The sequence below is a fragment of the Neofelis nebulosa genome, chromosome 10 (genome assembly GCF_028018385.1).
Source record: "Neofelis nebulosa isolate mNeoNeb1 chromosome 10, mNeoNeb1.pri, whole genome shotgun sequence".
In the NCBI taxonomy this organism is placed as follows: domain Eukaryota; kingdom Metazoa; phylum Chordata; class Mammalia; order Carnivora; family Felidae; genus Neofelis; species Neofelis nebulosa.
The window spans coordinates 65,432,811-65,446,542 of NC_080791.1; the positions used below are offsets into that span (position 1 = coordinate 65,432,811).

Sequence of the window (13,732 nt, forward strand, 5' to 3'; positions counted from 1 at the left end):
TACAATCTTGCCATTTGCAACTATGTGGATGGAACTGGAGGGTATCATGCTAAGTGAAATTAGTCAGTCAGAGAAAGACAAATATCATATGACTTCATTCATATGAGGACTTTAAGAGACAAAACAGATGAACATAAGGGAAGGGAAACAAAAATAATATAAAAACAAGGAGGGGGACAAAGTGTAAGAGACTAATAAACATGGAGAACAAACAGAGTGTTGCTGGAGGGGGTTTGGGGGGGGATGGGCTAAAAGGGTAAGGGGAATTAAGGAATCTACTCCTTAAATCATTGTTGCACTATATGCTAACTAACTTGGATGTAAATTTTAAAAAATTAAATTAAATTAAATCATAAATCTAAAAAAAAAAAAAAAAGACTATTCCTTTGGATATAACTATGGTAATACATGCTAACTGACCAGAATCAAATGGGAAAACATTCATGGGTGATGAAGAGATAAGAACTGAAGAATGTCCAGTGTCCTGATGATTCAGGAAAAACAGAAATGGCAAAGAGGATCTTAGAGTCAGAGGTGGAAGGAAGAGGAAAGGAATAGGCTGATTCCTATAAATCTGAAGTAAAAGCCAAAATGAATGAAACACTCAAACCCTAGCCTTGGAGACTCTGAAGAATTAGGCAAGAGATATTTTGGCCAGTCCATTGTAAGGAAATTTAGGGCCCAGGAGCAAGGACCTGTTTTCTCATGGACCAGGAAACCTAGACAAAGATCTTAGATTTGATCTGTAAGTGAAATCAGGCTAGAACAGAGGAAAGAGCCTTCCTAGAAGTTGCAGAATTCAGGGAGCCAGACCTGGGGAATACTTGGCTTGGTTTCTGAGCAGGACAGAGCAGAACTCTGTATAGTTCTGCAATTGCTGACCAGAACTCAGGCTGTGCCCTAAGAAAGCTTCACGAGGCCCTGGGAAGATTGTGAGCAAATTCTGCTGTTGAGACCAGGCTATGAGGCAATGATCATTGCTGGAGTTGAGAAGCCATGACCTGGCCCATGGCCATGGATCTGGAGACTATGAAGGCAGGACACCCAGTACTTCCTTTACGTAAGCCAAGATTTAGAGTATGAGTTAAAGCAAGACACTTCCCATCTCTGGACTTTAATTTCCTCCTCCACAGGTTAACGTACATTTGAGTTATAAGAATCAAATTAAAAACTCAGGCATCAAAATGCTTTGATAATGATATAAATGCTCTTCATGTGAGTCATTATCCCTTCCTCTTCTGCGTCACTCTTACTAATGTAGACCACAGGAATGCCTACTGCTTGGGCATCATTTACTAAAAATACATCTCAGACTCCTCTAAAGCCATAAGCAGCATCCTGGTGGTCTTGCTCAGCCTTCCATGGAGGATGTGGACCACATGTGAGTGGAAGAGAGGTCCCCCTTGCAGCTGAATTACGGCTCAGACAGGCTCTCTGTGATGCCCACAGCCTTGACTTCAGGAGAGGTCTGAGGAAAAGAGTGCATGTGTGTCCTTCAGCAGTTGACTCATTCAGAAGTATAAAATGCAGCCATCAAAATGTCTTCCAGTTTCACCTGGGATATAAGGTATTCTTTGTAGTGTGGTAACCGTGGTCTCTCTTCAGAGTGGCTAAACCAAGATTAGGCAACCGTGAGGGCCAGGCAAATGTCAAAATTCATTCCAAAACACCCTGCTGGATACAGGGAAGGTAGTGGGATGAGCTCCTTCCGAGACTGCCGAGCTCAAGCCACTAGAAAACCCATTCAAAAACATTCCTATCTCACTTTCAGCAGCAATGCGTTCACCATCAGCTCGGTCAGCACCAACCCCCAGGTACTTGTGCACAGCTGCTGTGCTGTAGCGGAAGTCCTCCTCGTGGTGATGTAACATCAGTGAACAGCTCAGAGCATGGAGGAGTCGCTGTGGAACACCCAGAGAGACGCCTGGTGCCCCAGCTTCCTCTGGTCCGTGGCCTTCCCATAGACTTCTGACTTCCCTGGCACTCACAGGCCATCACAGGCTCAGGAGCAGGTTGGAGGCTAAAACACCTTTACCAGATAGAGATAACCAAGACCAAACGAGGCTGGGTCCTAAGAGCTCTCCCCAGCAGGGCCTCAGGCTACTCCCAACGACTGTAAGGGGGAAAATCCAGCATGTGGGCGGCCAGATGGAGTCGTACTTGTCACACTGCAGTACACAGGGAGAGACAGTCTAACCTAGTCCCCGAGCACGAGCAGAGCCAGCAACCCATGCTCTGGTCCCAACTTTGCCAATGCTCAGCTGTATAACTCTTAGGTGGGTCACTTAACCTCTCTGTGTCTCAGTTTCCACATCTTTCAAAGGGGAATATGAAAGTGGCTTCCTCATAACACTTCTATGATAAACAAAGACATAAAATGGAAAAATACATGTAAAAACCTATGGGAAGAGATAGAAAAATGCTATACAAAGTATTATCATTTAATGATAAGATGCTCAAAATGTTGTTTGGTGTCCTCAATCTTCATACCCTCCACCGTGCCTAATCCAAGCTTTCAGACAATGAATTCCCACCAAAAGAAAGCCCTTTCTCTGATCTCAGTAGCTTTGTGTATAACCAGTACCTCTCTCAGTCAAGTAGACCCAAAGGCTGCTCTGGGCCAGGATGGCAACATTGAGGTTCCTTTCTCGGGGAGTCCAAGCCATGAAGAAGCCTATAAAACATCGGGAAAAGGCTGGGCCACTTGCTCCTCCAAACCTCTGCATGAGCCCGGGTTAATAAGGGCCAGGGGCAGGTCAAGATGAAAAGTCAGAGTTCCTAGGACCTTCACTAACCCCACTGCCAACCCAAAGGCACACAGTAGGGCAGCATCCCCTTGCTGATCAGAGATCCCTGTGGGCTACCCACACAGGCAGCGTGGACTCCATGCTTGCACACGGTTCACCTCCTTTCCTTTGTACCGTGTGTGGGGACAGAACCAAGACTCATTAAATAAGCACTGGCATTTTCTGTGTGGCTTCTACTACACTTGAGCACTGGCAATCCCCATGTTGCCTTCTGAACCACATACACCTAGAGCTAGCTGCCTTCTGGTCATCTTCTTATGTAGCTTCCACAGAAGAACACCAACAATTCAAACTTAATTTTTTCCTCCCCCCAAATAGGCCCTTCTTCCCATGCCCCCATCTCAGTGAATGGCAACCCAGTGGGCAAGACAGACCTGGGTGTCAAGCCAAAGGATTTTCTCTCCCTCACTTTCCATCACCAATCAGACTTCAAGTCCAAAAGCTCTTGTGATCTGATCTCTTGAAGTCCATGCTTCCTCCTTATACCCATTGTTACTGATTCCATTTAGCCTCTCTTATTTCTCTGTATTTTGGTCTCCCTTCCTACAGCTAAAGTGAACTTTCTAAAATTTAATTCAAACCATGTCCCTCCTTACTAGAAATCCTTCATTCACTCCTCACAACCCCCAAGACTGAATCCTAAACTCTGTATCATAATTTACAAGGCCTTCCAAGCACTCTGGTTTCACTCCCATCCACAGTACACCTCATGTTCCTACCAAGCCAAGTTATCTGAAACCCCCTAAGCACCTCAGGCTTTCTCTCACTTCTGGACTTTCCTACTAGCCATTTGTTTTGGATATTTATTCTAGCCCTCTCCCCACCTCTTCACTAGCCTAACATCTTCAAACCTCAGCTTAAAAATCATGTCCCCTAGGAAGTCCTCTGTGCAAAGTTCTTCTGCCAGTGTTATGTGCTCCTTCTATACACCCCAGTGACTATCACAGCCTTTTATCATATTTATTGTTGTTGCTTATTTAACTGTCTCTCCCACTAGACTGTAAGCTCCAGTGTGAGACTATCTTACTCACTGATATGTGCCTGGAACCTAGCAAAACATCTAGCATATACTAGCATATATATAAGTATATATACATATGAGTATATATATATGTATGTGTATATATATGTATATATATATGTGTATATATATATAACAGTGAGTGAATAAATGGATGGATCGATAGACAAACAGCCTAAGTGTAAAAAGTTAAACCCTTAAGAGCCACAAAGGGCCTATTTATAGCATCTCTATGGCCTCTAGGCCAAACCATTTTCAATAGGGTAGGACAGGCCCAGCATAGGCAAACAACCACTAACACCAGAGGCCTGGGCCAGACTTCAAGCATCACCAGGGTTTTCCAAGTTACCATTTCATTTCGCCATCCCTTGCTTTTCTAAAGTCTCTTCTCAAGTGTCACTGGGATAGACTAATCTAAGATACATATGGCAGCAGCATCACTGGGGGAAACACAGTGAGGGGCAGGTACATAGGACAACTGTGTACTGGGGCCACAGAGCCAGGGGGATGTGCAGGGCTAAGCATGCAGTCTGGGAGGGTACCGAAGAGCTGACACAGCTTCAAGTGCAGGGCTGAGAGGAGGCACCAGGCCAAAGAAGGCAATAGGACAAGTAGAAACAGGCCAAGGCACACAGGGCAGGCTGAGTGGGGAGCACAACATATCAATGAGGTTCCAGCTAGGAGGATGACAGGGGTGAGGGTGAAGGGCAGGGATAAGGGGAAGACAGCTGATGGGCTGTGGCGTTCTGGGCTGTTGCCGGGGTAAATGAACATTTCTAGCAAGCAGGTAAGTTGGTGGACAGGAAGGGTAGCTTATCTTCCAGAATTCTCAGTGCCCCTAGATGCTCAGCTACCTCTGCAGGATGTCCTTACAAATCACTCACCCAAAAAACTCCACTGATTCAAATTCTAAAGCCAATCAATTTTGGGTTGTGGGGACACATAAAATACTTCCCCCATTTTCATTGCAGAGAAAAAACAGTCTCTGGATTCTGACAAACCCGGTTTTAAATAAACCTCACCCCTCTTGTCTACAAACTATAGGGCCCTGGACCTCAGTTTCCTCAGCTAGAAAGTGGGGGTGCCCACCTCACAGAACTGTGAAGCTCATGCACCATTCCAGGCACTGTGTAAGTGTGTAATTTCCCTTTCCCTTTACCACTTCCACCCTAAATGAAGGACAACTGCTGTCATTTTAAGTGCGTGTGGGAGTGGAAATGGGGTGAAGGAAGACTCTGTTGCAGACTCATTAGGACAGACAGCATGAGTCAGGGCTGCGTAATATCCAGGGATGGAACAGGGACACTCCTCCCCCCAGCCCAGTCATCCTCATCCAGGGCCCCAGGCTCTTGGGTGGCAGCGGGTCCCCCATGGTCAGGGAATGCGGGCTCCATTAGTACCTTTCTCACCACATTTGGAGAGGAGTGCTGGATGGTGTTGTCCAGTGGGGGGACACTGGGAGGGGTTTCTTCCCCAGACGCCTGGGGCAAGTTAGCAGCAGTATTCTTGTCAAGAGGGAGAGCTGGCTTTGGACCTTCAGATGCTGGGGGCTCATCTGAAGCCTGAAGAAGAAAATAAGAATTTGAGTGGGTTTTACCGCAAAGAGTAGCAATGGCAGCAGCAAAGGCTGATGGCCACCCTGCATTACCCATTGTCATCAACTATACATTGTGACCTGCTTGAAAATTTTTCAGAAAGAAAGATACTCTTATCTAAACTCTTGCTGAGACTACATCCTAATATGATAGTCTCAAGATAGAACCCAAACCAAGAATTCTGGGCTAACCCTGCCGTATTCACTTTAGCAATCCTAATGGTTCTGACTTCCATTTTGCCTGTGGTCCTCAGTGAACCCTAGACCTTTCTCTGCCATCATGAGGGTGGCTTCATATCTCCTCAAAGGAACTGAGCCTCAGAGGGAGACATCTGAAGCATGATCTGACGCTGTCAGTGCTAAAGCAGAAATGTGAGGCCTTATATTTCATAATAAAGTAAAAGTCCATAGAGCTGCTTTGAAGATACAAACGTGATTACAGAATTAAAGGACATACCACTGGGGAAAAAGTGAGAAAGGATGGGGAGAAGGGGCTGGAACAGGAAACTCCAGGAAAAAAAGAAAAGCACTAGTTAAGGATGAAGATGTGGAATGCAGCAAAGATCCCAGAGGTACAAATGTACCTCCTCAGTTGGCTCGTGACTGAGAGAAGACAGGAGCGGCATTCATCACTCCCCCAGGGAGAAAACGAGGCCTCTTCTGTGGAATTACAGTCAGCAGACCGGGACCCAAGCCTTCGCTCTGTCTGTTGCTCAATGTTTTATGATCTCTAGGCAAAGTGCTTGCCTTCTCTGACCCCCTCTTCTGCGCCTATAAGATACACATGGCAATGCCCACCTAACACTGTTGATAGGATAAATCGTATAGTATATATAAAACACACCCAGCTTAAGATATCTGAAGTAAATTTTAAGTCCACAGCTGGGTAGTGTTAGAAAGCTGCTGCCCACTAGAATCAAAGGCATGCCCTCCCGCCGCTCCTGAAGCTCTCCCCTTTCACCTGAGATTCCTAAGTTCCCAGCCAGGGAAGTGGGAGGTTATAAAGATAAGAAACAGCCTCCCTTCTGTCCTGGCAATGGCAGGAGTCTAGCACAGCTCAGAAGATTCTATTAATGGACAAGGTCCCTAGCGTCATCTAGGAGGGCAGGGCTAAGCCAGGCCACTCTGGAGAGTATTGAGCCCAGATCTATGTTGGGGCAAAGTACTATGCTCTCTAGAGCTTTTCTGTGATGGGCAGGGGAACCCAGGGAGGACTTGAAATGTGAGGGCTGAGTTTAAGGCCACCCTAAGATGAAGAATCTGTGTTCCTGTGACTGGGGAGGCTGTGTTTGCCGAGCGATCCCAGGACAGGGAGGACATGTGTCCCAAGCCACCCTGAGGCTCACCTGCACGGCATCCTCCTGGCTCTGGGACTGGATGGGTGCTGGCTGCCTCACAATGTAGTTGATCTGCCCCACAATGGTTTGCTGAAGGTGCTGAGGAGATTTGGTCTGATTCAGCTGCAGGCTGGGCTGCTGAGCCTGAAGGAGAAGCTCCAGGTCCTTCTGCATCTCCTCCAGCTCAAATTTGTGGTGCATTATATCCATGTTCTGGGAGCAGGCAGGCCCAGGCGGGCTTCCATGCTGACCAGAAGCCAGGTGCTGGGATGGAGGTAGAGGTGGCGGCGGCGCCTGCTGGGGTGGGGGCGGCGGAGGCGGCAGAGGTGGCAGCTGCTGCTGTGGCTGCTGCTGAAAGTGGCTGAGCTTCAGCTTCTGGTGGTGGCCAAACTGGACTTGGATGGAGGGGGTCTGTAAGGGGGGCTGGGCATGGGCTCCTTGCTGAACATCCTGCGGGGGCACGATGCACACTGGCTGGGAAGTCAGCTGCTGCCCCGGCCGCTGAGACGAGTTCTCCTGCTCCACAGGGGACTGCGTTTCCAGCCAGGGCTGCATCAGTTTTGGTGGCTGAGGATTACAAGCCAGCTCTTTCTCCCTGGGCAGCAGGGCAGGGCACTGCAGAGACCCCAATTGTTGGGGTGCCATCTCAGAGGGTTGCCTGAAGCTGTGAGTTGAGTGTATGCCAGGTGGGGGGACCTGACCTTTGAGGGAGGGTGAGACTGGGGAGCAGTGGGAGCAGCACACAGATGGGGAACACAGTGCTGGAGACTGGAACTTATGTGAGGGGTGGCTGAGAGTCTCTTGCTGTGCCACTGGGGACTGATGGCTTTGATAAAAGGATGGCGGTCCCTGTAAGCCTCCATAAGCAGGAGTCTCTGCCCGGGACAGCTGTCCACCTTCAGTAGTTATACAGCCTGAAAATTCAGAATAGAGAATGTTTCCAAAGGGAATCTGCAGTTGTTCCCTGCTTGCCACTTCCTGCTCCCGGGACCAAAGGACATCAGTCAGTGGACCTGTACCAGGTGCAGAGATTAGAAAATTCAACCCCTGAACTCTAAGATTTGGTCTAGAATGCTGTCAGCAATGGAACCAATATGGACCTTTAGGGGCCAGGGACATTTGAGACATTAGCTCAGCTTTTACCAGATGCTCAGTCCTCCCTCTGTTTGTATCCCGCTACAGAAACCATGGACTCCTTCAAATAGCACCCACTCCTTTTTAACACAGGCTCAGACCAAAAAAAAAAAAAAAAAAAGTCAACATTGGGGATGGGGAGGTAGTATGCTGGAGAGTAGCAAAGGAGAGAGAATTGACCCTGGGACAAATGAATAAGTCTCCAAATATAGGTCTGGGAGGCTGTGTTTTGGGCAAGTAGGATGGACAGAGTCGGAGAGCTCCAACACCAGGTCAGTAGCAGACACAAGCACTGTCCCGAGGTCCCAAGGCTTCGTGTATTAGTAGACAGTATATATGCCTAGCTCAATCTCGTGGCTTCCTCGCCTCATTGTTTTGATGAGGCTTGCTTAGGGAAGACCCAACAACTTGAGAGCCAGAGGTGTGTTCTATTCATCTCTGATCCCTCAGCACCCAGCATGGGGTGCTGGCCCACAGCAAGGGCCTGCCAAAGGTCTGCTGAATTAAATCAAAGTGGAGAGGGAAGCAAAGAATAAATCTAAATATTATGCTTCTCTCTGTCAAGTTCAAAAACCTTCCATAGAGGTTAACAACCCAGATGAAGGCAGCAGTTGGCCGTTAGCTTAACAAACCTACCATTGGGCCATCAACACAGGTACAACCTCAGGTTGTCTACATTCTGTCTAAAGACTCAATGCCAGAAAATCACTGCAGCAGGGAGGGCCATGGATTATCTGTTTCCATCTTGACTCCAAAGGAGGTGTGTGGACACTACCCCTCTCCCTCCCTCCTTCCCTCACCTTGTTGCTGATACCCATTTTGTGCCTACGCACACGAATACCCTTGTATGGCCACAGAGACAGAGGTTCACCTGAACTGCCATACAGCAGTCTGAAGAGCAGAGCCACTGTCTTGTTTCCTCTAGCAATGAAACCAAGGTAACAGGGACATTCATGCAGAATGGAAACCTCAGATTTCAACTGGTCCTGTTACAAAAGTCCTGCATTGCCATTGCTATTTAAGTTGTCCCCCTCCTCAACCCCACCTCACTCCTGCACACACAAAATGGTCTGCTGAGTGACTCCATGACCACTGGCAGTCTCAGGGAGTGCCTTCTCTTGGCATTAGGCTAACCTACCCAGTAAGCTAAGAAGATGCTCTCTATTCATTGTTAGCAATTATGTAAAAGCCCACAGGGTGGGCCCTGACTCACCAAGGGAAGCCAGTTGCTTGGTCCAGAAGTTAGGCTCCCAGGTGAATCTGATACTCCAAGGGGAGCCAGGATCTGTGTTACAGTTTGTCTCCAGCAATCGCTGCATCTGAAACACAATCTGACAACAGAGCCAAAGGTCATTTCTTTGGGCATCTTGCACCTGAATGACAACTCCCTCTCCCTCACTCTTTGACAGGGTGAAGGGCTCAAAGCCATAGGTCTTTAGCCTCAGGTCCCCCATACGCTCATTTCCTTGCACGTTGGTATCTTCACATCCCTTCCCCTGACCTTGTCCCCTCCCTGCCCCTACCAGCTCATCCCCTTCCTCTTATCCAGGTTTCCTGATCCCCTATACTTTTATCTTTCAGGCCTTGAATGGTCTATAATTCTCCCTCAGACATCACCTGCCTGGCAGCCCTCTCAAGAGTTGCATTCATTCTTCCATAACCTTGATTTGAAAGCCTACAAAGGCAGACATTCTCTGAGCTCCCACTGCTGTCCTTCCATCCATATGTAACACCCCATCCTAACAACTGCCCTCTTCCTCCCTCATCCCTTCCATCTATCCCCTATCATGAACTTTTCCATTTATCCAGGATTTTGGCAAGCGTCCAACTCACCCTTGCCATCATCTAGTTAACCAATGCCTCAGTCAGCGTCTTGGCCTCTTCCTTCCTCTCTTTCGTGTCAATCACCTTCACCCCTCTTTTCAGGTCAGCCACCTCACCCAGACCTTTTCATCTTCTAGAGACCTTCATCTCTAGCAACTGGCCCCTGCTTTAACTAGCTCTCACTCTTTCTGAGCATGCTTGCTCCTCAACCTTACCGAACTCCCCAAGCCCTGTGCCATTGGTCCCTAGGGCCATTCCAGCTTCCCATCATTTTCAGTAACAGTATCACTAGCGCTTAACTCCCTCTGCATCACCACAGTCTATTAGCCTTACGTCGATTCAGACATCCCAAAGCCATGTTATCTGGGGCCACTTCAGTGATCACTAACCTCGGGGGCACCCTATAGTCCTTTTTCTTATCACTTCTTTTCTTGTTGGCTTCCTCTTCCACTGTCCTCGATGACTATCTAAAGTCCACACTTCTCTCCTCAATTCTACTTACCCAGTGCCTAATTCTCCTATTATCACCCCCTACTTCAGAAAGGACAAGAGACACAAAAGACAAACTTCCCCAAACTGGTACCATATGTACCTCCAACCTTAACTACAGTATACTGAGACCTTCCTGTTCTTCCTTCTCAGAGGGGTGCCCCTTCCATTTAGGGTCCACTGGTTCACTCTAGGTCCTATTTCTTCCTGCCTTCTCAGGATGCTCACTCCACCACACGTCTCCTTTCTCAATCATCAACCTCTTCTCCCAAAGAAACTTGCACAAATGCCTTCCACATTTAAAAAAAAAAAAATCAATCCTCCAAACCCATCCCCTTCTCAAGCTACCTTATTTCCCCTCTTTTCACTTGTTTCTAATTCCTCCCCACCTCCCCTAAGGCCCCTCAGTCTAGCTTTTCACCCTCCTGTTTTGCTGGAATTTCTTTCAGGAGATCACCAGGGACCTCCTGATTCCCAAATCTCAAGGCTTCTCTTCACTACTCCTCTTTCACCTAGGTAGCGACAATAATGTGGACGACTTGAAATGTGAAACTGTTCATTTATGTGCACCACACCCTCCTATTTTTCATGCCATCTATGACTATTTCTTCTCACCGTCCTTTACTCTTCTTCCTTTGTCTATGCTGAAAATGATAGTATTGCCCTGGGTTCCAGATTTCTTGTCCTCTTCCTTCACACACTCTTCCGAGGTGATACCACCAAGATCCCAGTTACTCCTACATCTCTAGCCCCAACCCTGATTTTTCTTCTGACTTCCAGACCCGTCAAGCAAAACAGATTTTGGACATCTTTGAGATGCCCTGCAGGCACCTTAGATTCAACATATACAAATATAAACCCCACCAACTTCTTTCAAAATTCTTTCTCCTTCTTCTGGTCTTCACCATCCTCACAAGCCCAATACTTCAGTATCATCCTCGATGCTCCTTTCGTCTTAGCCCCCATTTAAACCCAAACAATTGTCTACGGGATGCCCAGAACACTGCTGGTGTCCGGGCTCATGTCTCAATCCATGACCTAACACAGGACTCCAGAATTTCCCACCTGAGTTGTCTGGAGGAAAGCAAGACCATTTTAGCACCTTGGCACTGTGGGGTTTGGTAAAAAGATGCTTATTCACTTACTAGCCCAAAGGCAGTGATTGATGAGTTGGAGCTCTTACCAGCTCTTTGCTGAACAGGAAAGGGACACTGGTTTTGCTGCAGACAGCCCAATTGATGAAGTTCTGCACATGTTCAAACTGGCGGTTGAGAACCATGATGCTCTGTAGCTGTTGCTCCAGCTTCCGCTTTCTCTCATTAGTAATGCCCTGCATATGTATGGACAAAGACAGAGTCCCTGATCCTGTTCTTGGACTTCAGTCCCCCTGTTTGGGGAGTCTGGTGGCCTGTGGATCGGTGTGACCCTGACAGGGTCAGATGAGACTGTGCCCCTGAGAGGACAACAGTAGGACAGAGGGACACAGGAAGGGAGGGAGGAAGGTGGGTGGATTTTATAGTGCAAATATGAAATGGGTGATAAATGAACGAGGACATGAACAAATGCCTACATCTCTTGGGCATAACTTGTTTCATGATCCTCTCTTCCAAGGCGATAAGCGTGTATAGACCAGGAAGGCAGATGACTTAAAGCCTTATAGCATTGATGGGAGTTTGAACTGATTTTCCAGCCCCTAATGAGCCATCCTCCCCAAATTAGACTGGACATTTTAAGACATAGAGAACAGCAGAAAGCTATGGAAACTGCATATCTGAATTCCAGCCAAGGGGGCTCTAAGCCCTGGGACTAGCTTGATATGTGCCTGGTTTCTGACCCAGGGAGATCGCCAACCCAGCCATCTGATCCATCTGTCCACATATACCTCCAACTCCTCTATGAGCCCATTGGCCTGTTTGTTCAGCTCATTCATCAAAACCATCTTGGCCATTTTGATCTGGTTTTCCACCTTCCTGTGTTGATGCTTCACTTCAAAAATCCTATAAATAGAATGGGACATAGCATGATGAGCCCCTCCTCCAGGCCCATGATGACCTAGAGATAACAAACAAAACAGCCAACAACTTAGAGGCTGCCTATGTAGATCAGGGCCCAGCAGGCACCAAATATAAAGAAATAAGAACCCTCCTCCACCACCCTACCCTTTGCACATGCAGCCCACTTGATCTAAGTGGGCCAATGGCCCAAAGTTCAACCAGGTTTTCTCTAGGTAAATATCAGGTCCACACTCAGGTCAACCCAGCAGCTCACTAGTTACACAGCAATGGAGACAGGACAGAAAGAGTGAGTATGAGTATGACATCGTGTAATCTGTTGTCTTAAAAAGGTGGATGCTCCACTAAACAATACCATGCAGTAAAAAGAGCATGGGCAAGGACAGAAAGAAGACTAGTGGTTGCCAAGGGCTAGGGATGTTGAGGGGAATGGAGAGTAACTACTAATAATGTGTACTGGGTTTCTTTGGGGAGTGATAAAATGTTCTAAAAGTAGATGGTAACAATGATTTACACAACTTGGAATATACTGAAAACCACTGAATTGTACATTTTAAAAGAACAATTTTATGGTATATAAACTATACCTCAATAAAGTTGTTTTTTAAAAAAAAAACACGGGCTTTGGAGTCACACATACCTAGCTTCCAAATCTAGCTCACTGACTAGCTGTGTGATCTCAGACAAGTCACCTAACCTCTCTGAACCTCAGTCTTCTCATTAGTACAATGGAGCTAATCCAACTCTAAGAATTGTAAGAATTGAACAAAATAATGCATGCACGATGTCCAACCCAGTGCCTGCCACATGATGAGCTCTTAGTGTCTACTAATTCCTCTTCCTACATTAAATATTAATGGTTCTATATCATTTGTAGATGTATATGGAAGACACTGGGAAAGGGATGATAAAGGGTAGATTTCCACTGAGTTACTGCACCCTCATGATAAACCCAGAATCTGCTTCGTGCCCTCATTCTCAAGTACCTACCCTGGCTATGTCTGTCATGGGCCACATTCAGGAGGCATGTGCCTAGGCTCAAACTCACACGGATCACCCTGACCTAGCTTGGTCCCATTTACCAAGTGATGGCCCAAAGCCCTTTCACTGGCCCTGAGACCTCTAAGTTCCAGGACATATGCCTTCTGGGACACATGCCCACATCTGCTTAACCTCATGTATTCTTCATAAGCACTACATCTGATAGCCTGATATCAACATCCAGGATGTCAAGAAACAGAGCATTTCCAGAATTGGCAAGGGGCTAGTCTGTGTTACCTGTCCTCAATTTGCTTTGCAGAGGTCTGTAGATTAGATTTCTTATGAGCCACCTGTGTAGTCACACTTTCCAGAAGCATCCTCTGGTTTTGCAAAACTTCTTCAAGATGTCTACACCTAAAGAAGGAGGCAGAGAAAAAGCTGAGGAGATCCGAGTATTCTTCTGAGCATGCCAGTCAAGCAAGAACCCCCACCATGTATTGTCTCAGCCAGGCCCATGGAAGTTGGGATTATTA

At 47.1% G+C, this 13,732-nt stretch overlaps 1 protein-coding gene across 4 annotated transcripts in view; it reads right to left on the reverse strand.

Annotated features, from left to right (window-relative positions):
* The window catches only part of TRIM66 (tripartite motif containing 66), a 60,517-nt gene that overhangs the window by 17,805 nt on the left and 28,980 nt on the right, over positions 1-13,732 (reverse strand). For all 4 annotated transcript variants that reach the window (XM_058688151.1, XM_058688153.1, XM_058688152.1 and 1 more), the window contains 6 exons: positions 13,497-13,613; positions 12,089-12,203; positions 11,390-11,536; positions 9,107-9,224; positions 6,769-7,673; positions 5,229-5,390 (listed from right to left, as the gene is read on the reverse strand). In XM_058688151.1, the coding sequence (XP_058544134.1) occupies positions 5,229-5,390; positions 6,769-7,673; positions 9,107-9,224; positions 11,390-11,536; positions 12,089-12,203; positions 13,497-13,613 (1,564 nt within the window). The remainder of the gene's footprint in view (positions 1-5,228; positions 5,391-6,768; positions 7,674-9,106; positions 9,225-11,389; positions 11,537-12,088; positions 12,204-13,496; positions 13,614-13,732) is intronic.